This window comes from Thermobia domestica, chromosome 8, assembly GCF_964235325.1.
Source record: "Thermobia domestica chromosome 8, izTheDome1.hap1.1, whole genome shotgun sequence".
Lineage (NCBI taxonomy): Eukaryota > Metazoa > Arthropoda > Insecta > Zygentoma > Lepismatidae > Thermobia > Thermobia domestica.
Window position 1 is genome coordinate 189,805,243 of NC_137461.1, and position 27,049 is coordinate 189,832,291.

The 27,049-nt window shown below is 35.9% G+C and overlaps 1 protein-coding gene across 1 annotated transcript in view; it reads right to left on the bottom strand.

Moving 5' to 3' along the window:
• Nucleotides 1–6,357: 6,357 nt before the first annotated feature.
• The window catches only part of mad2 (mitotic arrest deficient 2), a 90,802-nt gene continuing 70,110 nt past the window's right edge, over nt 6,358–27,049 (bottom strand). The window contains exons 4-5 of the mRNA XM_081769333.1: nt 26,268–26,377; nt 6,358–8,921 (exon numbers count right to left, since the gene is read on the bottom strand). Of these exons, the coding sequence (XP_081625459.1) occupies nt 8,755–8,921; nt 26,268–26,377 (277 nt within the window). The 3' untranslated portion in view covers nt 6,358–8,754. The remainder of the gene's footprint in view (nt 8,922–26,267; nt 26,378–27,049) is intronic.

A 27,049-nucleotide genomic window follows, 5' to 3' on the forward strand; every position in this document is an offset into this window, starting at 1 on the left:
TCCACTGAATGAATTTGATGTCGATATAGGCGATAAAATAGCGGCACGGAGCGATAAATTTTCTCCAGCAGCTATCCAATTACCATTAATATGTTATTTATCAGGCAATTAATATCATTTCCAGATTGTTAATGAGTTACACAGAGCTTTTAGACGGCATTACCGTAGAACACTGCTGCAACTAAAGGCATTCATGATAATGGATGCCATTTGGTGGAGGTGGATTCAGACATTTTAAAAGGTGTTGCAAAATTATAGGATATAAATACCTGCAATTGTTATCGATGCATTTAGTAAGAGCATGGGCAGTGCTTGTAAAAAATAAAACGGCCAAGGAAGTTAGCCATAGATTTCGTTCAGTGTTACAAGAAGCAAATCAAATGCCAAAGCATTTGCAGTGGTCGAGCCCGTGAGTTAGTGAATTAAAATCAACCATAATTGAACGCTTCGTAACCTTACGTGGAAACGTTTTACGCTACAAAGCAACTGCAAATAGCGTAATATACTGCCAGAGCTGTTAACTAAACAAAGCACAACACAAAATGAGAACAGTAGGTGTAAAGATACAATATGAAAAGGAACTTCAGCTAGAGTTTACTATAACCATTATACCCACTGCGCCTCAACAAACCACCAAGTTAAAAGTCGATGACTACGTTAGTAAATTCAAGCAAAAACTGAAGCGACTCCACACGTAACTGATTTACTGAGATATTTCCAATAGCTAAGGTTCTTCCGACCAATCCTCCAGCATATCATTTAACTGACTCGAACGATGAACTCATTTCGGTTTTACGAACCTGAGCTGATGTGAACAAAATACCCTGATACATATCATTGAAAAGGTGCTGCTCAGAAAAAAAAAGAAATCATATGTTAAATGGCTCAGGGAGTGCTCTTAACCTATGTTTCGAACCTCTACTTTCACGCGCTCTTTCCAGTGACGTCACTAGCGAGGAACTTAGAGCTTGTCCTCTGCTTGGTGCGCGATTTGCTACAATAGTAAGACCACAAACAATTATTTATTTTGGGTTTTTGCTGTGTCGAATTGTGTTGATTTCTTTTCTAGTAGTATCTTTCTATTGTACCCACATGCGCAAAAAATATTGCGCGTATACTGTAACTCACGATTTTTCGCATTTATTCCATGTTCCCTACGTTTATGAGTAAAATTCAGTTATTAGTATGTGGAGATGATAGAAAGCTATCCATCTGAGGAGATATTTCCAAAATATATAATAAAATAAAAATATAAGCAAAAAACAAAATTACGCTCGGTTTTGTGTATACTGGCAATCATGTTTTTAAGGGATTTTTAGTAGCAGAGCACGATTGCGAAGGGAAATTGACAATAGACAGTAAACGAGGGGCGATAGGCGAAGGAAGGAACTGGAAAGTGGAGTAAAATATTGAATTTATTGGTTTAAACCTAGTGTCTAGATGATTTGCAAATATAAATTAGCTTCTGTAACTAAGATGTACGAAAATATAGAATTAAACAGAAAAACTCTTATCTTAAGGTTCGAAGCGATACGCACCATGGTTATGAGCACTATTTGTTAAGAAAAGAGAGCAAACAAAACGTAGTCTCCGTGGTTAGGTGGATAGAGTGGCGGACTAGCAGTTATTTTATTATTTTGACACGAGATCGAATCCCATCCCGTCCCATATATATATAACATTATAGGAAGTGTATAATTTTGATGTTAATAAGAAACGAAACAATATAATAAGGAAATAACTTATTGATAGTATCCTTTAATCGACGTATTTATTCAGTATTAGAATACGTATAGGCCTACTATTGGAAACAGGGATTGCTTTCAGTTTATGGTCTTGTATGTTAACATCTTCCCTGCCCTTTCTTGAACAGCAGACAACTCACTTCGGATTTGTGTGTCAGGAACAGGAAAAAGACCTTGACAGTCTTTCCAGTCTTACCCCTTGTTACATAGACCTGATTTCAAATTATCGTTTATGTATGTGTGTGTGCTTGTGCTTTTTCGAGTATTGATTTTTTTTTTTAACATATATATCCACAAGTGCAAGAATACTTTCGTTGAACGTAACTAAATTATACAGATCTATGTATGCGGAACACGAATATTTCCAAAAGATAGCATATTTCTACATTATATAGTAGCGTGAAAAACTGATATTAAAATGATATAACAAACAGGCAAACCTTTTTTTCTAGCATGGCAACACATTAAACGTAAATCATTAAATTTTGAGGATTACAAATTATCACCTTACGTGTCGTTGTATTCCTATTCGTTTTCACGTTCGAGCGACGAAAGAAAACTGTTCCCGTCGCACTGTTTTCGATGAAACCGGGTTCTCCAGGCCGGAATTGAGTTCAGACGTAATTTTCATTGCAGTGGTCTTCTTTTTAATTGCTACAATCCGTTTTAATGCCCTCCGGTCCCTATCTGACAGGATTGTCTTTTGACCACTGTTGTGCTTTGCAGACGTCGTTCGCCCATGAATTGTGTATGCCCTCGTGACATTGGACACAGTGCCTTTCGATACCCCCACAATGTTCGCCACTGTTGCCACTGATCAAGCTCCAACCAGACGGGCACCAACGATCATGTCTCTTTGGAAGTCTGTCAGGTCGCCCATTTTACCGCACTACTTTCACACTACGACATTCACAGGTGAACTGGTTACTGCTGACGGAAGAGGAAGGTCCACATGACACATTGAAAACAAAAAACGATTGGCAACCGCAACACGTGTTGTACAGTGGAGGGCCAAACTTCGTGTCCTTATGAAGTGTTTTTAGATTTTTTTGTCAATCCCTGTATATTTGTACTTTCTGAATAAAACTATACTTGTTTAACGGAAGTGATTGAAGTAGCATAAAAAATTGATCTTACACTTCATCTGTACTCTTTCTTTTATAATAGGCCGCGGTGGCTCAGTGGTGCATGGGGTCCCTGGTTCGATCCCCGCTCACGCCAAGTGAACTTTGTGGTAGACAAACACCGTGTTCGTGGGTTTTCTCGGAGTTCTCCCGTTTCCTACCACTTTCTTCATTCCACCATTTCATTCATTTCTCATCATCATTGTCTCCTTTAGCCTAACCAGCATAGCTGTGGGACGTAAAACTTAAAGATTTCATTTCATTTTTCCTTTCTCTATTATTATTTGTTCGATAGAAGTTCCTTTGCAGCACCGAGGCAACATGAGACATGGACCGACAGGCTAAGGTAGAATCTAAACCATCGTAATGCATTAAACACTCTCCCACCGAAAATTGTCCCAGAACCACGTCTATCAAATGCGCGCGCTTTAGCTATTAGACCAGCAGGAAGGGCATAGGCGTTATTAAAGAGGAACTAGGTCCAACTAGCAATTACTCATTACTCCAAAGAGGGAGAGTTATTATTATTATTAATGTAAGGTGTTATAAAGATTAGTTGTAGCCCAAGAGATCAAACCAGTATATGCCACTGATACATATGAATTGATTTGGATGAACTGGTCATATAACAAATTTGAAATGTTACAAATTTCTTTTTTTAACTTGGTTTTCGTTTTATCTTTGACTTTGTTCTCTTAATTTTGTTTGTACGGATATAGGCTTATCCTTAGTGCGACATATACATTTTTCTATTTAAACTATAAGGCTATGTTCTCTGCAAGTGTGGAATCTGTAAAACACATATAAAAAAAGTGAGCTCGCCAGGTTTTAGGTTACACAATTTAATGTGGCCGGATGAAGGTTAAAAGAACTGCAAATATAAAGGTAACCAAGTTTCTGTTGCTTTTTCACCACCACCTTCGAACACCGATATGTCACCTAAGACGTATCTGGAAGATCCCCATCGACATCTACGACCTTCCCGGTAGGGCTTGGTGGGCCGTGAAGCGAAGAAGGTATCAAGTGCATTTTGCACCTCTACTAGGGATTTGAACTGGCGTCCTCTAAGGTGATTGTCTAAGGAATAGAACAGGTCATATTCGGACGGTGCAATGTCCGGGGAGTATGGCGAGTGCAATAGTGTTTCCCATCCAAGGCGTAGAATGATTTCCCGGGTCATCCTAGCCACGTGAGGCTTAGCGTTATTCTGTAACAGGAGAACCCCATTGCGATTCAGAAGTGGTGGTTCCAGAGTTTTGAGTTTTCCTTGAACACGGTTCAACTGCTGATAGTACACAGTTGCATTGGTGCTCTGACCAGCTGGCAGCAATTCTCGATGCACGATGCCGCGAGCAGTCCACCAAACACACAGGAGGACATTCTTCTGGTGCAGTACTGATTACGGCTGTTTTGGAACCGGTTTATGGGATGCTAACGAAATGACGGTGCTGTGGAGCCTCGTACAGGACCCACTTCTCATCACATGTCAACACCCTGTCCAGAAATGGCTCCTTCCTCAGACAAGACAGCAAAGAAAAACAGGTGTCTGCTCGCGTTGACTTCTGGCCCGGAGTGAAATCATATGGGAACCAACTTGTAATGCTTCCCAAGTTGATGGAGGTGCTGCCGAATAGTTTCTCCACTCATACTGAATTGTAGTCCCAGTTCCTTACATGTCTCGCCACTGTTCGCCTCAATTGCTGCCTGAAGATCTTCATTTTGTACATGTGTTGGGTCTTCCGGCACGTGGTGCGTCTTCGAGTGCTTCGTCACCATCCGTAAACTTGTTAAACCACCGTTGCACTGTCCGCGTAGTCACGACACCCTAAGCAAAAGCCTGACATATCTTCCGCCCCACTGCAGAGGCATTTGATCCGTTTGAACTTGTACAGCATGTATGTCGTTAGGACGCTCTGTGGAGGTCCCATGTTCACTCTGTCCTTACGCAAGTTCACGTGTAACAGAACTGCCACAACCAGGTAGTATTTGGATATACCCACCCCAATAATTGACCTTCGCCTAATCTCCATTCGCATTCAACTCTCGGTGTGAGGGCCAATTGAACGCAGACCTCCACAAAAAGTGACAGAACTTTCCTGGTTACCTTTATAATAAGAAAAAAGTGAAAATATATTGCATTTTCATGCTCGTAAAGGACAGTCAGATAACCTTCACTGGAAATAATTTCAAATAGTAATATTATACCCTACTCCTTATTTATCTAGGAAGAAAAGAGTATCAAGTATAATTTTATTTGATAGATCTACTAGTGTTCGAATCTGCACTCAGGAGTTCCTTACACTAATCATTCATCTAACACATACAGACGTAAACACACTATTTTTCTTTTTAAAGTTGTGTGTTCGTATCCAAGTGACACTCTTATGCGTTTTTTTTTTTTTTTTTTTTTTAACTTTTTAAAAGTTTTACATGTATACGACGATTTGTTTCATTTTCCACTAGAGTTTCGCAAAAGATGATTTTTGTCTGAGTATTCGGCACTACTTTATCAGGGATTCGATCAAATATAACTCAATTAACACAGTAGTAACCAACTTTAACTTCTTCCACTGAGTCAATTTATGGAATATTCTATTCTATTACTTTCTGAATGTAGCTAAAGGACAAGTACGTGAATGACTGCAGAGTGCTCTCTGTGGCTGAATGGATAAAATCATTGTTCTAGGTTTGAAACCCATCTCGGAAGCTTTGAAGATTTGTTAAGTTCTTAATTGCGCAGATCTTTCTCTCCCTTCGCAATCATCGGATGCTCTAAAAAGAGTTCTTCACCTTAATTCGATAACTTCTGATGTGATCCTTGCAGTTCGGAAACTTTCGTTCTGTTTCACACAATCACAAATTTCGTTATAATATGGATGCTGTCCGATCCTTTTTTTCTGCAATTCTACACCTGCACATGTAAATCACCCACTCCTCTTGTCTCGATATTTGAATCTCTCCCTCTTTCTCAATATCGTCCAATATGAACGCAAATGGTTTGGTATCAAACCTTCGACTCTTGAAACCAAATGTAAGTGCTCTAGCAATTTGCTATCATAACTCTATACGTTTATTGCTAAAAACAGCGTCACTTTATATTTTGTTCGAGGGGAGGGGGATTCTCCGCCGACAAAGTAGTTTCACTTTTTATATCAGTCTTTCACTATACATTTGATCAAACAATATGTGTTTGTCACACTCAAGGGGAGGGGGAATTACACTCTCCTGTCCTCTCCAAATGACGCCCCTGATACATTTGCTTGCAGTTACTGTGAAACATGATATTAGTAGCTGAATAACACTCCTTTCTGTTAGTAGTTTCTAGGGCTATGCACCCGGATTACAGACTTTGAGAAGCGCAAAACCTACTTCCGTCATTGACAATTTCCATAGATGTCACAAGGAGCATCTTCCTAGCTTCATGTGATATGTAATTTTTGAAGAAGGGAAAGGATGCAAATAAAGGCGTTTATGAAGCTATGAGAACATTTTGTGACTTTTTTTTTTTTTTTTTTTTTTTTAAGGGCTCTACAAGGGCATTTCAGAACAAACGATTGAAAGAGACGGTTTTAGAGCTAGAAAGCTTGTAAACATGGTTCCTGTTTTTTCCGTCTGAATGGAACGAGTATATTACGTCACACAGACTGCTTTAGACAAGGAGTAGGAAAAGGAGAAATTAGATTGAATATCAGGATCATTAGTCGATCGAGACGAGTGTTTCTGAATGCATAAGACTAGGGCGCAAGAGTGGTTGTAATTTATACTTTTGTAACATTTTTTTATGCCGCGAACTGTAAATTTTGGTCATTTTTCAGCTCATTTTGTTAATACAAGACTGGAACTATAATGTAATACCAATCGTAATACATGGTGTGCACATGAAACCTCCCTGATTACAAATATTAATTGCATGGTTATTGCCACAGAAGATGGTTTGCGGCATCTTGAAGAGCAACTCATTTTTTTTTTTTTTTTTTTTTTTTTTTTTTTGTCTATATATGCACTTCTATATGGGTCCCGTTAGTAGCTCTCAGAATGTCCAGTCGATATTCAATCTCCCGCCATGTGTTGTGTAGCATGTCCGGTGTGATCGAGTTGATGGCTTCTTCAATTTTGTGACGAAGAGCAGGAATATCACGTACAGATGTGGCGTACTCTATCTTTGACATAGCCCCATAAAAAGAAATTTATAGGGGTTATGTCGGGAGATCACAGTGGCCAAGGAGTGGATCCATCGCTGTGGAAATGTTCGGTCTAAGCTCCTACGAATATCTAAACACCAGTGCAGTGGGGCACCATCCTGTTGGAATATCACGTTTAGTTGCAAAGAGAGTAGCTGTGGAAAAGCAAAGTGTTGAAGCATGTCCAGATAAACGGGACCAGTTATTGTGTGCTCCATGAAGAAAAATTGTCCGATAATTCTGTCGCGTCCCAAAGCACACCACACATTCAGTTTCTCGCTATCTCTGACATATTCACGAACAACGTATGGGGATTCGGAACCCCAAATGCGCACATTGTGACGATTCACCTTGCCTGATGTGTGGAAGTTTTCCTCATTACTGAATATCACCCTTCCAAGTAATCGGGTACATCCTCGATCCGTTCCAGAATCTCCATTGCAAACCTGGTTCGTTTTGGTAGGTTGTAGCGTCTGAACGATTTGCACCTTATATGCATACAAACGTAGTCTTTTATGGAGCACCTTATGGATCGTTGAACGTGGGATGTTCAGCTCGCGTGACGCTCTGCGAACTGACTTTGTTGGGCTTCTAATGAAGGCCTCCCTGACCTCATCCAGTTTTCTCAGACGTTCGTGCTTTGCTCGAGCCAGGCTGTCGGTTGACACTCCCCATGACTAAAGCTTCTCAAATCACGTTGGTACTTTCGTCTAAAGTTCTTTTGCACGGTAGTTGGTGATTTAGTCTCAGCCAACCACACCGCACATTGCGCTCTCTCTTGTGCAGTTGTCATCTTTGTTCATGAACACCTGGAACAAATAATAACAATTAACAATCAACAACAAAAAACTATTTGAGCTGCTCTTCAAGATGCTGCAAACCATTATTCTCTGGCACTAATGGTTTCCATGTAATATTTGTAATCAAGGAGGTTTCATGTGGACACCCTGTACAAGAACTTGAACCCTATGTTACAATAAATCGTAACACAGTTTTTGTAGCTTTTTACAGTTTTTGTACAAAATAAGTCGTAATACCACCTTTAAGGGTGATGGTTACAAAATAAAACGTAACCATATATTACAGCGTGTGTTAGAATCTCATGTAACCAGAACTTGTAAAGGGAAAGAAAACTGGTATTTAATGATTAGAAAAGGGTAGGAAACTAACCTGTAAGCCAAGTTAAGATAAAGTTGTAGCCATTAAGTTTTCTTGGGAGTTTGAATCTTTTTTGAACGGTAATGCAAAATTACTTCTTGGTTATATTACCATCTACGAAACTTTGTTTTGGAGGTGTTGATATTTCGGAGTATTGGTATTTCCAAATGTATTATAAGTATCAAAAGCATATTAATGGATATATTTTGATAGTGATATTTCTTTTTTGTTTCTAAATTTGGATTCCTCACAGTACTTCATTTAATCATAGCCAATTCCAACACTTAAATTGGTAGCTTGTTACAAGTTCTTCAGTAAGTCGTAGTATCTTAGCTATATGATTCTATCGTGACCAAAATGATAAAAGAAAGGGTTACTGGACAGAGGAAATTAAAAATAACAGAATTTAATAATGTTATACGAATTTCAAATTAGAAACAGATTCCTTTATTACCTAAAATAGTTGAATACAGAAAATATGTAAATATGATGCATTTCCTTTCAAAATATCAAGTACTTTGAAGAATCCTTGGAATGTTTTCAAGATCAACAGGTGGTTCTATAGTTTACTATAGTTTCTACTTTGTGATACGACGTTGAAAAAGAACGAATACGAACTTCTTCTGAGTTATCAATGAAACAGGGAGCTCTTTCTTCCCATTCTTGTGGCACATTGCATTCTGGCACAGTATGAATGAGTACATCGAAAGTACCTAAATAGAATAGAAAAATAAATATATAGCATAACAGATAACATTTTTTAAAAATCATCCAGAATTTAATAACACAAAATCTTACCCCACAGTTACGTTTACAGCTTTCGGAATATTTTCTTGAAAACTTTGTACATACTTGATCTCTGATATGAGAATTTAGGAAGCTCTGTTGTCCATGAAACAAATGCTTGGGCAGAGAAACGAACAACAAAGGAATCAAAGAAAAACATAGCAAAGAAAATATACTTACATCACACTTACCAACACAAATATATTGAAAAAAACCACACAGATACTAAAATTTAAGCGCATCAGCGTAAAGAAGACAAACATAAAAGAACACTGAACGAAAAAGAATGAAGATATCACCGCGACAAAATCTAAGTAAGTATCAAGAGAAAAGTAAACACAAAAGACAGGAAGATACGATTTATAGAAAATTAGATCTAGAGAAATTACATAAAATCTAAAAGGGTGAAGTAGGCTACTCTAATTAATGGACTTATAATTAAATCAGAAAAACAAACAGATATAGAAGTTGTAATGAAATATTCGAAAATACTACGTACTAGGGCATACAGACAGACATTGATATAGAAAAGTAGCCAAGAAACTGGAAACTTTGTGTATGAAGAAACTCGGGAGAAGAAATCGACGAAAAAATAATTAAAAAGAAAATAAAATATTTTCAACTCTCCTAATAGTAATTGCCTTCGCAATTGCCATTTTCTATCATTGTTTATACTAAACCACGGGAAAAATAAAAAAGAAAAGGAAAATGCCTGGATAAGGGAAAAAGGTTACAGGTGGTACAATCCAGGGTTACACTTCATAGACAGAATGCTAATAAATGTGTGTTCACTTTCTACGAAAAGAATAATTGGAGTATCGTAGGAATAAAGGCGACTATCAATTTGCATAGAAATTTTGTTCTCTCGATAGGTGACTTTTAGGAAGAAAATGTGGTTGATGGAATTGTAGTTACCAGAAAGGTGGATTGAATATATATGAGTCCTGGGGTGTACAAAGGTCAAACTAATGTTGAAGATATGGTACGCTTTCAATCTAAGCTTCTAGTATTGATTATGGATTATGGCGGGATTCAATGCTCCACTCTCCGTACCCGTGGCTAACGCGCGTGGTTCTGAGTTCAATTCCCCATAGAGATACTTGCCTCGAGTAGTATTTCGGATCCTACCTTAAAAAGTAGTGCTTCACACAGTATCCGCACTGAAATGGGTCATTTAACTCCAATCAATCAAAATAAAGAAGGTATACAGATTTGCTAGTCTGAGGTTGCAATCCTCAAATATACGGAAGACTTTTTCCAGTTTCTATCGTCAAGTTGTATCTTTTTATACGCGTTTCTAGTCTATATTCTTTGTTGAAGCTACTGAACTTTCCCTTTTCTCTACTTTTCAGTATCTAACAATGAGGCGAATCCTCTCACACGTTTCTATTCTAATCTCCATTCTTTCTCTTCTTTTATTTCCATTTCACCTTTTCGTTCTGAACAAAGACGCTCATGCCTTATAAATAACTTGCTGAAATACCCGTCCTTCGCACAGTGAAAAGAGGTTACGGAAAATATTTGACCCCCTTCGATATACATTTCAATGAATTTGTAATAAGAATCCATAAAGTACTCTATTGTTGGAATAAATTTTGCACCCCTCTATCCAAGTAGGATGAGTTATACGATAGGAACAACTTGAGGTAGGTATTCTGTTCTAAAACTCATTTCAAATTTTCCTTTGACTTTTAGCCATTTTTCTGTGATGCTTATCAATTTCAATCTGGCCAAAGTAATTACAAAATTTACTCCTCCAATTAAAAGATTAATTTTTGCAAATTCCAGAACAACTACCAGCTTATTGTCCTATTCGACCAAGCTTGGGCTTAAATGTCCAGAGTATTAATTTATGAAAACTACGATTTCTCTAGTTACCCTTTACAGAGACCTCATTCGATTGGTTATCTGTGGAAATAAAAACTTCTTTTTTTCGCTCCATAGTTTCCAAGCTACTCCGACTAAACAAACTGAAAATTAACGACAAAACATCCATACGAGGGCCACTATTTATATTTTGAGCCTAACGATGAAAGAAAGAGTAATTTGTCATTGAAAATTGATTTATTGTTTTTCGAAATATTCTCCTTTATGATCATAACACTTTTGCATTCGTTCGAACCATTTGTCAAAGCATTTATTCCAATCATCTTGAGACACCTCCGTAATATGGTTTTTGAACGCATCAACGACTTCTTCCGCCGACGAAAATCATTGTCCACGCAATTTATTCTTGACATTCGGGAACGAGAAGTCATTGGGTGCCAAATCAGGCGGATGATCCATCAATTCGATTTTTTGAGTGTTCAAGTAGTCGGTTGTTAGACGTGTATGAGCTCCCATTGTCTTAATGAAGTATGATCCGACAACGCTTATTTGTTTTCCGTATTTAACCGAAGACTTCCGGCAAACAAATTGTTATGTACCATTCAGAGTTGACCGTTCTACGTTCCTTTAAAGGCACAGTTGCCACATGACCAGTGCTATGTTAAGTGTTTTTTTTTTTTTTTTTTAATTTAATTAATAATAATTGTTGGTTGTGCATAGTTCCAGCACACATAGCACTGTATTTTTATAAAATAAATATGACGACTGAAAAGTCTGGAACAACAATGTAAAACAAAAGTGGTTCAACATACAGAAGTCAGTCACGGGAAATGATATATAATGCTCACAGGGGAGAGTGACACAAGTTGTCGCTAAAATTTGATTGCCAAATATCACATCTGATAGAGCATCATGAGAAATGAAATTGAGCAAAATTTAAGGTGCTATGGACCAAAAGGATAGGAGCTACAGGACTTCAAAATTTGAATATCCAAAAAATTATATCATGGAATTATGTAAGTTTAAAGTAAATATCTTGAAAACTGTTAAAGCAATCAAAACAAAAGTTGCACAATATAATGAGAACACAATGCCCTATCAAAAACCATAAACAGTGTTGCCATAGGTGAAGCAGTGTTGCCAACTCAGCATTAAAATATTTTGTTTGAAATAACACTATATACAAGTGTGCACAGATTTGAAATGCACTATCACTAAACAAAACAGTGAAGTGTAGTGGTACAGTGTTGCACACAATTGGAGCTACGTGTGCTGAAAATCTACAATGGAGAAGTATGATATGTGGCAACAGATGGTAATAAAGGAATATGGGTACAGATGGTAATAAAGGAATATGGGTTCCATACTATGAATTTAGTTCAAATGCATAACACAGATATTATAACATAGCAAAATGTCAGCAGTGTCACAAAATATTGATGCATTTGAAAAACGAAATTGAGTGATGCTATTTTTACGTTCTGTGTCAGCTCCGAATCTATGTAGGAGTGTAAAGTGAGATTCGAATCAATATGAAAGAGAAAGATTACAATGAAATGTAAGGTGAAAAGTTCAACAAAAAATGTCCGAGGCGGGATTAGAACCAGCGATTTCTAATATGTTCGTTGTCTAGCCTTGTAGACCACACGGCTATCCTAGCCGACTAGAAACGAAATGAGGTAGTAATAAAATAATTATATTTCCAATGTGAATATGGTAATATTACTATACGAACATAATCATATGGTATGTAGGAGAGGAAGTAAAATAATATGTCACTTATCACGAAAGACAGAAACTAAGAAAGTACTCTTCCAATTATTGATAAGATAATCGAGAACCAGCTTACAGAATTAGAAAACACGTGTTTCCTTCCTCGCGTGTACCATTTTGTTTTCTCGAGTTGTCTCCTTATTCATCGGGAATTTTGCAGAAGTATAATGCAAAATCCTTACTTGTTTCTAATGAATTTCTTTATTACCCGCTGTTGTTACATATCAGACTTCTCTATTGTACATTTTCAGCACATGTAGCTCCAATAGTGTGCAACACTGTACACTACACTTCACGATTATGTTTAGTGATAATAATGCATTTCAAATCTGTGCACACTTGTATATGTTGCTATTTCAAACAAAATATTTTATGCTAAGTTGGCAACACTGCATCACCTACGGCAACACTGCGGTTTTTGATAGGGCATTGTGTTCTCATCATCTTGTGCAACTTTTGTTTAGATTGCTGTAACGGTTTTCAAGATATTTACTTTAAACTTACATAATTCCATGATATAATTTTTTGGATATTCAAATTTTGAAGCTCCGTAGCTCCTATCCTTCTGGTCCATAGCACTATAAATTTTGCTCATTTTCATTTCTCATGATGGTCTATCGGATGTGCTATGTGGCAATCAGATTTTAGCGACAACTTGTGGGACCCTCCCGTGTCAGTGCTATTTCGAAGACTAGAAAAAAATAAAGGAGCTTTCTTATCCGACTTTAAATGTTCTCCTTAAATATTCGTTACGGAAAGATATTTTATTTACAGGTGGGAAGTCAACGCTGCGGGAAGTACTTAAAACAGATAGAGTTTTGATATAAGAAACTTCCTGGAAGGAAGATTCAGGGTTCCCACTATATTTCCCACCAAAATTTACAGGACGTTTTCGGGACAGATTACCGATTTTCCTGGACTTCAATACAGGAAGGTATAACAGGATTGCAACTGTAGGTTCAAAACTCTTAACAGTGAAATTAACCCTTAACGAGTTTTCGTAACCATTTGGTTACACATTTTTTGATTTTGCCTATTGGGTTGAAGAGTGTTATAGTTCCGTATTGTTCGTTGTAGTTATTTGTGTACATATTTTCTGCGATGGGAGAGCAGCTATTGGCCCCTTGTGACAGCTCTGGTGAATTTTATGCGGGAAGTAGTGTGTGGATATGTTGTTATTTTGCAAGCAGTGCTGGAAGCAGACAGAAAATATTAAATACTGAAGGTAAGCAGTTTATTTTTTTATTTTTCTCGATATGTTCTTGTTTGTAAGTCATTGCCCAACAATGTGCAATTATGAAAACGGCATAATGTCAAAAATTGATTACTATTTACGATAAAAAATATACTACGTAACCATTTGGTTACATTGTCCGGTAACGGATCTAACGTATACTTTGTACAGGAAAAAGTACAATATATTGGACTAGCTTATATTGACGTATCATTTGATATTTTTATACAAAATCTAACGTGAAAAAGATACATAGTACTCTGTTTATTAGTCAAATTTTAAATTTCATACAGAGGCTCAGTATGGAATATATATATATATATATATATATATATATAAATCTATACGTGTGTATAAATAAGTTTTACTGTGAAATCTCATGTCAGATGCAAAGGAAAAATATTGTGATAGGCTATTTATATTTTTGCAGGTGACTGTGTTTCGTCAAACATGGATGAAGAACTTACCTCCGTTGATATATCCTATGGAAGGAAACTAAACATAAGGCCAACAGTAGTGGTCTCTTTCTCTTCTAATCTATCGGATTTTGGAACCTCGGATTCAGAACCTGATCTTACTTTCAGTGATTCAGATCCAGATTATATACCTGAGATATAGTACAGAGTGAGGCATCAGTCAGTTAAGACTCCTGTAACACAGGAGCATCTTAGCATTCACATTTGGTTCATGGTATATGTTTTTCGGGTGGGTAATGGACCATATTGCTTGACATGGTTGCCCTGGCGGCCATCTTGGAAGCCGTAATCTTGGATCCAACTTTGGATTTTTAAAATGGAAGGGGATATGTGGGGTATCATTTGATATGACCTCAATTTCAGGGAAACAGTGATACAGACTACTTCACCTACCGTTATTGGTTCAGAAGTTATTTTGTCACAAAGTGTGAAAATTTGGCATTACAACATTATTTGCTCTATGTGCTATCCTTCTTGAGCAAGACAAACTGCAAAGCGCCTCTGTCAATCCGCATGGATTCGCAACAGCATGTCAAAGGTTTCACAACATTGCAAACATCTCTGCGTCAGATGGTGGATATCATGGATGGGTTCTTGATAAGTAAGGTTCCTCAGATGATAGCAGAGGAAGAGCTAGTAGCGTAAAATCTGGACCACTCTATCTGTCTCCGTCGCCCATTCCAATGTCCCGGAAATGGTCTATCGAGCCATTGGCGTGAACATAAGGCACAGTGAGGTGGAACTCCGTCTTGCTGAAAAATTATGGGAAATCACCGTCCTCATTCAAGATAGAGGAGTCTGAGTTTTTAGTCGTGTACATTGATAACTTTTTACAAGTATGAAATTAATGCAATATTTGAAGGATGTAATGAAAATCTCAACTCTTCCAATAATGAGATAAAATCGTTTACGAGGCAGAAGATAAGTTTTTTTTCTTATCTTCTGAGGCAAACACATGAGAAGTGTAGACAAGTCAAACATGTTCATAGAACTCTGCAGTACACCAATGAAATCAAAACGATGGTGTCTTAGAATTTTTGGGTACATGTTAGATTTAGTTGTTGTAAACAGCTGGTTACCTTACAAAAGAAAGTGTAACGCACTTGGGAAATCATCCAGACATATTAAAGTGTTTCGGGCTGATACTGCATCTGCACTAGTATCATGCAGAAAGCCTAAACAAGAGAGACCATCTTTAGAAAGCTTGGGCGAACCTCAAGTGAATATATGTCGACCTGTTGCTACGTGACCATGTGATAATACAAGGAAAGAGTTTGTTGTTCACTGGCCAGCCCACACATCTAAGGGAAGATGTCGTTTTTGTAAGTCGGGAGTAACAAGCTCACTAAATAATTCCTTTATGCAGTTCCATCTGTGTATATGTATCACGATAAGGAATGATTTTGTCACTTGGTAATTGATATCTTTTCTAGACCCTAAGTCACTGTTACACTACGTTGATATATTCAATTTAAAAATATAAAAAATGAAATAAAAAAGAAGAATATTCTATAAAACTACGCATATATTTGAATATCATATTTATTCAATCTGTATTTTCAGCGAAATGTAAATATTATTATTTTTTCTATGTGGACTTCTACATTTTCTTATAAATTAATATTAGAGATTTAGATATTAAATCCTATAAAGTAAACAACTCTTACAATGTTTCATTTATTTCTCCTTTCTTATAAGACTAATTTTCTTTATTACTATATGGCTACAAGTACTCAAAAATCACTTTGCGGAAAACTGTGCAATGTAACCATTTGGACACAACTCAGTTCTCGAAAACTATTGGCGGGAAAATTTAGAAAACTACTTTCAAATGATATACAAACCAAATAGACGACATACTGCAAATATCATAATTTTTTGATAATTTTCAAAGGTAGTGAACTGTTAAGGGTTAAAAATACAGTAGCATATGCAGTGAATATTAATGCAAGTACAGTATTAATATATAATAATTAAATACACAAAGCGGAGCGTACTGTGCTCCTTTTTTTGTGGCCTCCCAACTCCAATTATAGCCACCCGATCCACCAACATCCAGCACATGTATTTTCATTCTTTCTACATTACATTTTAATTGTGCACCGAAGAAATTTACAAACAAAAATCTATTTTTCGTTGTATGACATATAACTATATCAAATCATACTACAAACAAGAAATCATACTACAAGTTTTTCAACTGAGTATGGAGTTGTATATCCTCATCTATAGACATAATCTCTTTCGTCTTTAGCGAAGTTGCTCTACGGATAGCATTTGACTTTGTCAATAAAGTAAAGCAAGAATTCCAGCCAGTGTAAAAACAACCGGAAATTATGTGAAAGACAGTAGGTAATGGGAAAATAACAAATCAAACCCATAGAATAGTTTACAATAGCCCACGCTAGACAGGTACTAACTCTTTGCGAATTAAAAACCAGTGATAATGTTAAGATAGAAGTCAAAAATGTCCTTTAGTTAAAAATCACCCTAATCGTACATTTGCTAATTTTAATGTGACAGTAGACGAAAGTGAATTTCAGGCAGAAAAATATAACTAATTCAGATAAAACCAATCGAGATTTATAATAAATTATCCTTGGAAAACAATGAAGAAAAAGCAGTTCGTATTCGAACATGAATTCATTAGCCTAATTTCTGAATAGTCGGAAGTAAATGTATATAAAATTACCCAATCAGAAATAGAAAATTTAGACATAAAATTTCCTATTGAAAACATCAATTTAGACGATTTATCTGAAATTATACAGGAAAAGTTCTTTTTTTTTTTTTTTTAAAAAAAAAAAAAAGAGAACAATTATAAATTTTACGTCGGCGAATCACCAAAATTTTGCAGTGCATAAAGTAGCGACGAAGGAAAAGAAAGAGAAATAAAGGAGTAACTTTTTTTTTTTTAATTATGTAAGTGAAAGATGTTTTTGCAACCAAACGAATCAATGAATTGAGTGAGTTAAATGTAATCGCAAGCAGGGACATTTTTAACATGTAAGCGCGATGAAAAAGAAAACAGAATCGTTATCTCAAAGCACCTGCTGTTGTGAGCCACTTTCTCGAATAACTGATTTCTAATTAAGACAAGAAAAAGACAGACACTATTGCATCTACGCAATTTATAACTATCAATGAAAAATTAGAAGTGTCTTTTCAGAATTTGGATAAACAAATGACTCAAAGCTTAGTGATTTTAGTGAACATGTAACCAGACAGATAATTATAAAAGTGAAGGACCATGTTCCTAGTAATATAAATAGCAAGAACGTATTAGTTAGAACCAGTGCAGGATTATGGTAATGTAGTAAAAAATTAAATTTTCAGAAAATCTTTATCACAACAGATACTTACTGTTGTATTTCATTTACAGAATAATCAGGTCTTCAGAAACAGATGTTGTATGAACAAATCGGGTTTTCCATCACTCGAGACGTAAAATTATTATTTTTTTTTTTCTAATTACAAAAAGAGACATTATCCATTAGCCTAAAGCGTAAGTAATAAATACGTTAGGAAGAGAGAGAAAAAGTGTATACACAGAGGAAATACAATGGTAGTAGAGATTTGGGAGTAATAGGACAAAGTTTTCTACGCCCTTGCAGTACAATTTTACATATAAATTCTACATAATTATTTTTGACTCTTTTTCTCCTTTTACAAAGGATAGTGGGGCAAATTGTTATTAAATTAATTGAATTATCAATGATTATAAGCTTTTTTGATTAAATGTTTATATATATATATATATATATATATATATAAACATTTCACTATTTTGAACAGGTGATTTTATACCGGTGGGAAGAAAGTCTCTCTAGATTCGAACCAATGCATGTAACAATCTAAGATGTTAAGATATGTAAGATTTGAACCTCTCATTGTGATCATTGATATGGCAACAGTGCTCCTTAAGAAGGAGAAGGAGTACGCCACAGCGGCCGGAATATTGGTGTTCAATTTAACATGGGATCTCAACCATTTTTTAGGCAAATCATGGTTTCATTTCGTTCTTTCGCAAAAATGTCTCAATAGCTCACTCAATATGATGCACCTCATTGCAAAGGTGCAATTTGAACGCTGTGCGTGATATTTTCTTCTTATAAATACAGATAATTATGATCCACATTCCCATAAGAAAATGATCAAAATTAGAGGGAAAAGTCTTCTGTTTTTTTACATTAAGGAAAAGAGCTAAAAACTTCGGACTTTTTTGAGAATGGAGTACTATCTTTGTATTTGTGCGCTACTGTACTATTTTTTCGCTATTTTCAAATACATCCATTACACAATCGATGAGAAATTATATCCTTCATCATTGAATCTACAGAAATCAGAAATCAGATTTTTTTCGTGTTCACGTACTTGGCCGTCTAATTGCTAGATGGCACTATAGTCATTCCTCATCCCACTTTCCTTCTCAGCGGGAGCCAGTCCTTTTGAAAACCTACTTTGAACTTCTTAACAGGGGCGGGAGAAAGGAAATCATTGTGAAGAACGGGAACTTCAAACACGAGGAATGGCAAAATTTATGACCTCTTTAGTTGATGGTTTCTGTTTCAGCAGTACTGTGTATTTCTAGATGGTTTCTATGAGAAGTATTTTGTGTTTGTAGCGATAAAGTCAACCTTTCGACAAAGATTTGTGAAGAAGTCGAACCAAAGTCTTCATTTATCTATTCCAAGAAAGAAATGAAAACTTCCTGCAGGACTGAGAATATACATGCAAGAGAAAAAATAAGCTACATTATTATAATCTTTAGGATAGATTAATCCCCGAAATATTCTTTGCTTACCTGTCAAAAAATCAAGAATAATATGGTATAAAGCTCTTTCATCAGCTTCCATCGTACAACATACTAGACACACATAAATTATATATATATATATATATATATATATATATATATATATATATATACATACAGTGGTGGATCCAGGATATGATCAAGGGAGGAGCTAAACCATAGTTTGCCTCTTTATCCAGAGTAAACAGGATTGAAGTCCATTTTATCCAGTGTATACCTGAGCGTCAAGGGGGGACTATAGCCTCTATAGCCACCCTTGCATCCGCGCCTGTATATGTATACTATTTACAGTGCCGGATTTACGTATAAGCTAAACAAGCTATAGCTTAGGGTTCCGCTCTCTTGGGGGCCCCAAAATCTAAAGATAAACTGGATATATACATTTCTAAAATATAAGAAAATAAAAAAAAATTAAAATAAAATAAAACATATATACGTAGCAACAGTGCTTCCTGCTGTGTAGCCTACGTTCATGTAATTAATGGGGCTCCTTCTGCTAGTCTGCTCCCTAAATTATCTCTAGTTTCTTCATTGCTGTATGTAGGGTGCCTATGTTCATCTGGACACATAAAGGGCGGGCCCCATTACCTTCAACAGCTTGGGGCCCCACTAAACCTAAATCCGACTCTGACTATCTATTTATGCATGTTCGCTCCCTCTCTTTTCGAAGCAGTGTTTCTTTGATATTGTTTCCAATTCCGGCAGGTTTTACCAAGGGGGGAAAAGTCCTTACTCATTCCAGGCAATCAAACTAGAGACTGGACTACTTGTTTCCAACATTCTGTCCCCCATGTTTCCCGGTCTGAATCAATTGTCTAAAGCCCATAAAACATTCAAATTCAAATGTAGATGTTACTCGTCAGTGTCGACACCTAAATATTTCTCAATCAACGGAAGGGGTGTTTGGTACCCTCAATCTGTCTCCCTCCTATTAGCAGAGAAACACACTATATTCGGTAGTAATTCTTTTTTTTTTTTTTTTTTTTAAAGTGCTGTTTAATGTATGCAGTAACGCATAGGAAACTAAATTTTAATATACCCTAGTAGTATAGAAACGCACCATACGGTACCTTACCAAAATAAACACCCTACGCCAAGGACGCAAACATTAACATTAATAAAAAAAGATAATAAACATTTTAAAGACATTCTTTTATTAATCAAGTCGCACTTAAAAGTAAAAAAAAAAAAAAAAAAAAAATGTTTATGCGACTAAAAAAAAAATGGCATGCGCTCTAATATAGGCTTACAGTTACTTTATAAATTTTTAAAATGACGCGCCCCATTCTTTTTATTTAGTCTTGCTTAAACAAAATTATTTTTAACTTTTTAGTGGGAATTGATTAACAAAAGAATGTCTTTAAAAGGTGTTTTATCATTTTTTTATTTGTTGGACACATTTTCCAAATCCTAAAGTGATATGCAACCAGGAAAACCAGGGCTGGTTAAAGGCTAGTATTTATTTTAGGATAAGGAAGTTGAAATTAAAACATATTAAAATTTTCTTTTAAAATAAATAGATATATTGCAAAGTATGAAAGTAACAATGGAATATTGTATTGTCATCGGACTTACGTCGCTCTGCAACAGTTCTTAGTTCTATGACGTCAGGAAATAAGTTCAATTTATACGAACACTTATTTAATGTTTGAAACAAACACCTGTTACGTCCTTGTACACTCATGTCCAAAATGATTGTCGCATATCTATAACTGTCTTCTTGTAAGAATATAATGTAATAATGATTTTGCTGTGTACTTTTAATACTGATACTATGTGTACAATCGGGAAATGTATGTGTGGTAAATTTCATTGGAAAATAATTATAAATACGAAAATTAGAATGAGTAAAACATAATGTTGCTAAATGGACACGAAAATTTTATTTTCGTTTTATTGTTCTTATTTACTGCTCTTTTGACATGAAATTTGCCACATACATGTCTTTTCCGATTGTACACATACTAACATTATAAGAAATACCGGGTGAATTCGTTATCAAATTATATTCCTACAACAACATATTTATAGACATGCGACAATAATTTTGGACATGAGTGACACATCTGAAGAAGGTGACACATCTTTTAATTCTATTGTTAATGAAGTGGTCTATTTATCCAAATAAAAACCAACATCAAGCAAAGCATATGCTCCCTCCTGTCCTTCTAAGCCGGTCCCCAAGGCTGAATGTAATATTGCGGCCCTTTCCTGTTGTAATAGGAAAAACTCAGGATGGTCAGCCACTGGTATCGAGAGTCACATTGTCAATACATTTCAGATCTTGGTCTGGGTTTTCTGCCTTTCAATTCCGTTTATATAAAAAAAAAAAAAAAAAAAAAAAAAAAAAAAAAAAAAAAACACGAAGGCCCTAAATAAACTAGAATATCAACTCTCCCGTGCTTTTTATTTCTTTTAAATATTGGCATGGTTCTTTATTTATATCAGACTCTTCCCGCACTATTCTGTTATTTACCATAGGTAGAATCCTTTGAGAAAGAGACAGGCGACAAGTGTTTTAGTTCTCTATGGTATGTTTGTGACCGTTGTAACATTTAGATATTTGAGTGGCTCTCTAGACACGGAGCTGACGGCTGATATCATGTTGGTCCCTCTTATTTATTTTTTTCTTCAGTTCTGTTTCTCTTTTAGCCAAAAGAAAGGGATTTCACTCTTCTGTCCCATTTACAGCCGTAACCATCCCCCTCCTACGCTGTCCAACTTAGACCACATGCAGGGGAAAACGAAGGAGGGGGTTTTGACGGCATTTCAGCAACAACCTCATCTGTTGCCAAAATAAGGAAACACTTTGCACTGCGAGGAAGGCTTATATCTTCAATTTGTCAAGGTCACTTGAGTCCCGCCGACTCTTAAGTGAATTCCACATGATTACTGCGTAAGTGCCACGTGATTGCCCGCGGAGGAAGAAGAATAAAGCCTGTGCGTTGACCAATTCATTGTCTCGCCTTTCCGTGTTTGGTGCTCAACAATGACATATACCAGTGACATCACTTTGGAGAAGCGCTTAGTGGCAAGTGTGTGAACGCAAGCACAACAACAAAAATAGCCGTAAGTAATGGATAGGTTTCGTGAACAGTTCGGCAAGGAGCCAGCAAGTCGTCAGACTTTAATTACGTAGAAGAAAGCTTTTCTCGTGGGAAGTGTTTTGGAAGCCTCTCATTCTGGTCGTCTATCAATCCGAAAGGAAACGTGTGCAGAAGTCAGTGCGTCGGTGATGCGCATTGCAAGTTGACTAGAAAGTGTTCTGCAGAACTTGGAATTGCAAGGGCACAATGCAGCTCCACATGAAAATGAACTTAGGCCTTCACGCATTCCGGCTAATGGTCATCAATTACTAACCGACAATGACTTAAACTGCTGGCAGGAAGCATGAAGGATCTTATAGGAGTTCGTCCCCGCCATTCCTGGTCGGAAGTGCGTTGTTTTCTTTGAATAATGTGCTATTTATCGGAATTGGCGGGATAGGAACATCGTATGGGTACCGGAAAGCCCTCTTTTTTTAAAATTAAGAAATTGAGATTAATCCTTTGCAGTCATGCTTTGGGTGGAAATAACAGCAACACATCTTTGGTCAGTACTTCTTCGAGAGTTCCTTGACCCAGGTTACTTATCTGTAGATGCTGAATGACTGGCTTCTTCCACAGCTGCAGAATCTGGTCATCAAAAACACGGTTGTTTACCAATACGATGGAGCTCCGGCCCACTTCTCACTTTCTGTTTGTGAGTGCCTGAACGCATTGTTCTCTGGCCGGTGAATAGGACGAGCCATTTCAGCAGCCCCTTATCCTTGGCCGCCTCTGGACATTACGACACCAGGCAATGCCCTGTGGGGTACCATTAAATCACACATCAAGAAGACGCGGTACGTAGATAATGATGATCTGCAGGTAAGGGTGTTTAAACCCTTTCAACTTGTGACGCTGCAGCTGCTAAAGTGGATGAGTAGGAGAATATTAAGGCGTATCAAGCTGTGCGGGGATAATGAAGGTGCACATACAGATGTTCTAGACACTAGCTGTAAGTATTATTAAAGAAGGAATGAAATAAGAGAGGGTGTAGAGGGACTTTCTGGCCATCCTTTATACTGCACATCACGTAGAACTTTAGGGCTTGTAAACCATAAAGAGTTGATTTTAGTTTAGCGTCCCTTTCAGCAGCGAGGCTATATGAGACGTGGACCTACTGATTAACGTGGAATCCGAACCACATGAGCTCCCGCCGGGAAGCGAACCCGGGTCTCCCACGCCAAAGGCGCGTACGCTAACCGCTTAGCCACGGAGGAGCTCCGTAAACCATAAAGAGTATATCTAAAACTACACAGCTATATTACCTTACGTAGATTTACATTTATAAATATACTGTAATGTGCCCAGCTATGTGACGTCTGCCACCCACGTGCCTTATGTCAGCATGCTTTTTACACTTAGTTATTATTAATCTTTTTAATTTCTTCTATATACTCATTCCTAATCTTACTATTTTCTTCTCTATATTCATTCCTTTAAGATGTTAAACCGACACTTAAAATCTCAACATTATCTTTCTTTATATACTTGTGTTCTAATGATTTTAATAGATCTCCAAGTTTGTTTCTATCACTTTCTAAATGTTTACTAATGTTAATATTTATTGATTGAAGCTGTTCTAATGTTCCAGTATCTTGCTGAACAATACCATTAGCCATATTAACAATTCTTTTGTTTATAAGACTAATCCATGATCTATAGTTTGTTGCAAAAACTATTTATTTCAGTGAGAAAAAGCGAAAAGGCTATTGTGATATTTATTTCCGATTTAAATGCTTGACGACTCATTAAATTTTGATGTGTAATGGTTTTCTCTTTCATATATATATCACTCTTTTTTCTTTAAAACATTGCTTAAATTTTTAATAAAAATGTGAACAACCAATATCGTTAGAATTTAGCTTAAACACTTCAATGAAAGACGTTCGAAATTTAGGCCGGAAATATTAATGAGAAGTTTAAGAGCAAATTTTACTAATCAGTGCTGGAACACATAATGTTGGCATGACATAAAATTAAACTATTTTATTACAGGCACTATGATAATTATAATTTATTTCTTTATTTTCTCAAATCTCTAACAAGTTGAAAAGAGAATCCTTTTTCGTTTAAGGAACTGGCAACAGATGCAGACATATTGCGCCCTTACCAGCTTCTAGCTTCCGAGTTCTGGGAAAAGCAAGTTATTCTCAATTTACACTTGCACCGTAATTCTATCTTAGGTATACTTATACTTAGATGCCCCCCTTCCCTACACACACTCACAAGAAAATACACGTAATTCATAATCTCCCATATGCCAACCTTTAGAATTCCTGATGTTTTAACCTAATAAAACAGTTTTTACAAATTTCTAGGACAAAGATTCATTCATTACTAATTACCTTCCTGTTTTACAAGCTGTCGTTAGTTTAAGCTTACCATTATTCTATAAAGGAAAAAAAGTCAGCAGGTAACCAGATTATTATTCATGCTACATTTTCCCTCAGTGGACAATTATTTAGCTAAAAACTAGAACAGCATGTAAAATAAACGTACAATTAATTAGTCAAGAAATGAACCATTTGACTAATAATTCGACAAAAAAGATTTTACTAACTTCTGATTCTCACTACCACCAATCACCGAAAATCCATACATCTCTTTCTGCACCTATTGTTTGTTATAATGAATTTACGACTGTATCTTCGTAATAAAGTTTGACCGTCATCAATGTAAGTACTTGCCGTCACCTGCAAACCAATTAGAAGCTTCCACGCACAACGGTCAGCCATCAATTTCTTCACTTTTCATACAAGAAAGCACGGTTCGATATTGTTTATATATATTTCCATGTTTTCTTCCCCTTCTTTTATACTCCACAGCTTTTATTTTTGTTATAACATCATGCAGAATACGCTTTCTTTTCAAATAATACACTAATCAGTTTCTTTTCTACTTCTTATTACCTCCTGTATTACGATTTTTTTCTCTGGTTTTAATGAACTAACTAAATCTATGGCCTATGGAACCCGGATGTTTGAGGCATATTTATTAAAAAAAAAAAAGTTTTGTATGAATTCTGCTACTGTAAAAGTTGAAAACATTTTAACTTTACTTTACTTTACATTTTACTTATTTTACAGGTGATTATGACTCTTTTTCTATTGTGCTCCCACCTACAGGATTATTTACGTGCTTCGTGACAACGTATCGCGCCTTACATTTTATACAGGTAATATGTTCCATCATGTTCTAATAGTTAAATAGAACGTTATTCTAAGTGTTGTTTGGGTGTGTGCCGTGTTAATGGTCTAATAATTGGAAAATTCTGGGATTGTATTTAAAGGACTACGGAACGTATCTCTGATAAGTGTTAATTATTAAAACAATTAGTAGAAATTAAAACAATTAGATTTATTTAATTCTTTTTTGTATTTAACCTGGAGTTGCGTTATATTGAGCACTTTGATTAGATATTTGCCATAGCTCTTTATCAGTATGATGTTTGTTTTATTACTTGGATTTTCAAAACCAAATTTGTGCTCATAATCTATCCAAATTGAAATTAAATTAAATTAAATTTGAAATTAATATAAATGGGCATAAGCCGGCATCTGAATATGTGAATAAGGAAACACGACTTAAATCATAGAGTCAGAATGGTAAAAGGCAAAAGAAGGAGATAAAGATTGAAATAGTTGGATATTATTAAAGGGAGTAATTTTTCACACTTAACATCAGCGGAGGACGCTAGTGCACGGAGTTTCCTAAATCTGCGCAATGTACACAGTCACAGATAGCAAAATACTTACGATAATGACGGTTCGTAAGAAGAATCACGTCACAATTTTTCTTCAAAGAGAAAATTAGAAACAGATTACATATAATTATTATTGATTTTTAAATCTTAAATTCAGTAATGCCTCGTTGTACAAATGAAACGTAGTAATCATCTCCATCATGAATTTCACTGTTCACATTTGATGCAATGCACGAATAAATATTTAGTATGATTTAAAAATTTGTTACGTTTCAATGATATAACAGGATATCCGATTAGTATGAACTAACTGCTTTAAGTAACTACGAGCTCAAAGATTACAATATAAATTACTTACATCGACACTCCAACAATGGCAAGCATGCAATCGTAGCAATGATTTGCTTGATCACATCTCTAATCTCCTTTTGTATCTCTTTTACATCTTTCTTATCATTACATGAATTACTGAAAGAAAACAAAGAAAACATACTGAACATTATGCTGTTTAAAAAGCAACACACAGATATATCAAAGTATTGAAAAGAATAGAGGTTGGAAAAAGATAAATATTTTTATTCTCATATTAAACCTTTTAGAATTCTAGAGTATAACTATGTACTTGCGAATAGATAGTATATCCTAGCATCACGTTAAAAGAGCTTCAAGTATTTTCTGATTATGGGTGAGCCAATGTTTGCACAGAGTATTCATTCATTCACGTGTGAATTGCTATGTGTAAAAGTTACGGTAGATGCAATCGAGAGCTATTCAACAAGGTATTGAATTAATGACAACAAAGGAGGCGCTGGTACGAGTAGATATCATCCACATAAATTCTGAAAGAAGTACTATACTGTTGATCCGATTACATTAATTTATTCTTTCATAAGATATTCCCAGTTACAAAGAATACTTAGGACCTATATATAATATGATTACAGACACTTTATATTCTTGTTCTAAAACAATGGGGGGAAACCTTCTATTTTCTAATTGTCTATATATACAACAAAATTTTTCTCTATTGGCTTTACATAGAATATTTAAACTGTCTCTTTATTTTGAATTGTTATGGAAGATTTTAAAACAAACAATCATAGTCATAACATTTCATACATGTAATTACCTGCTTTCGTT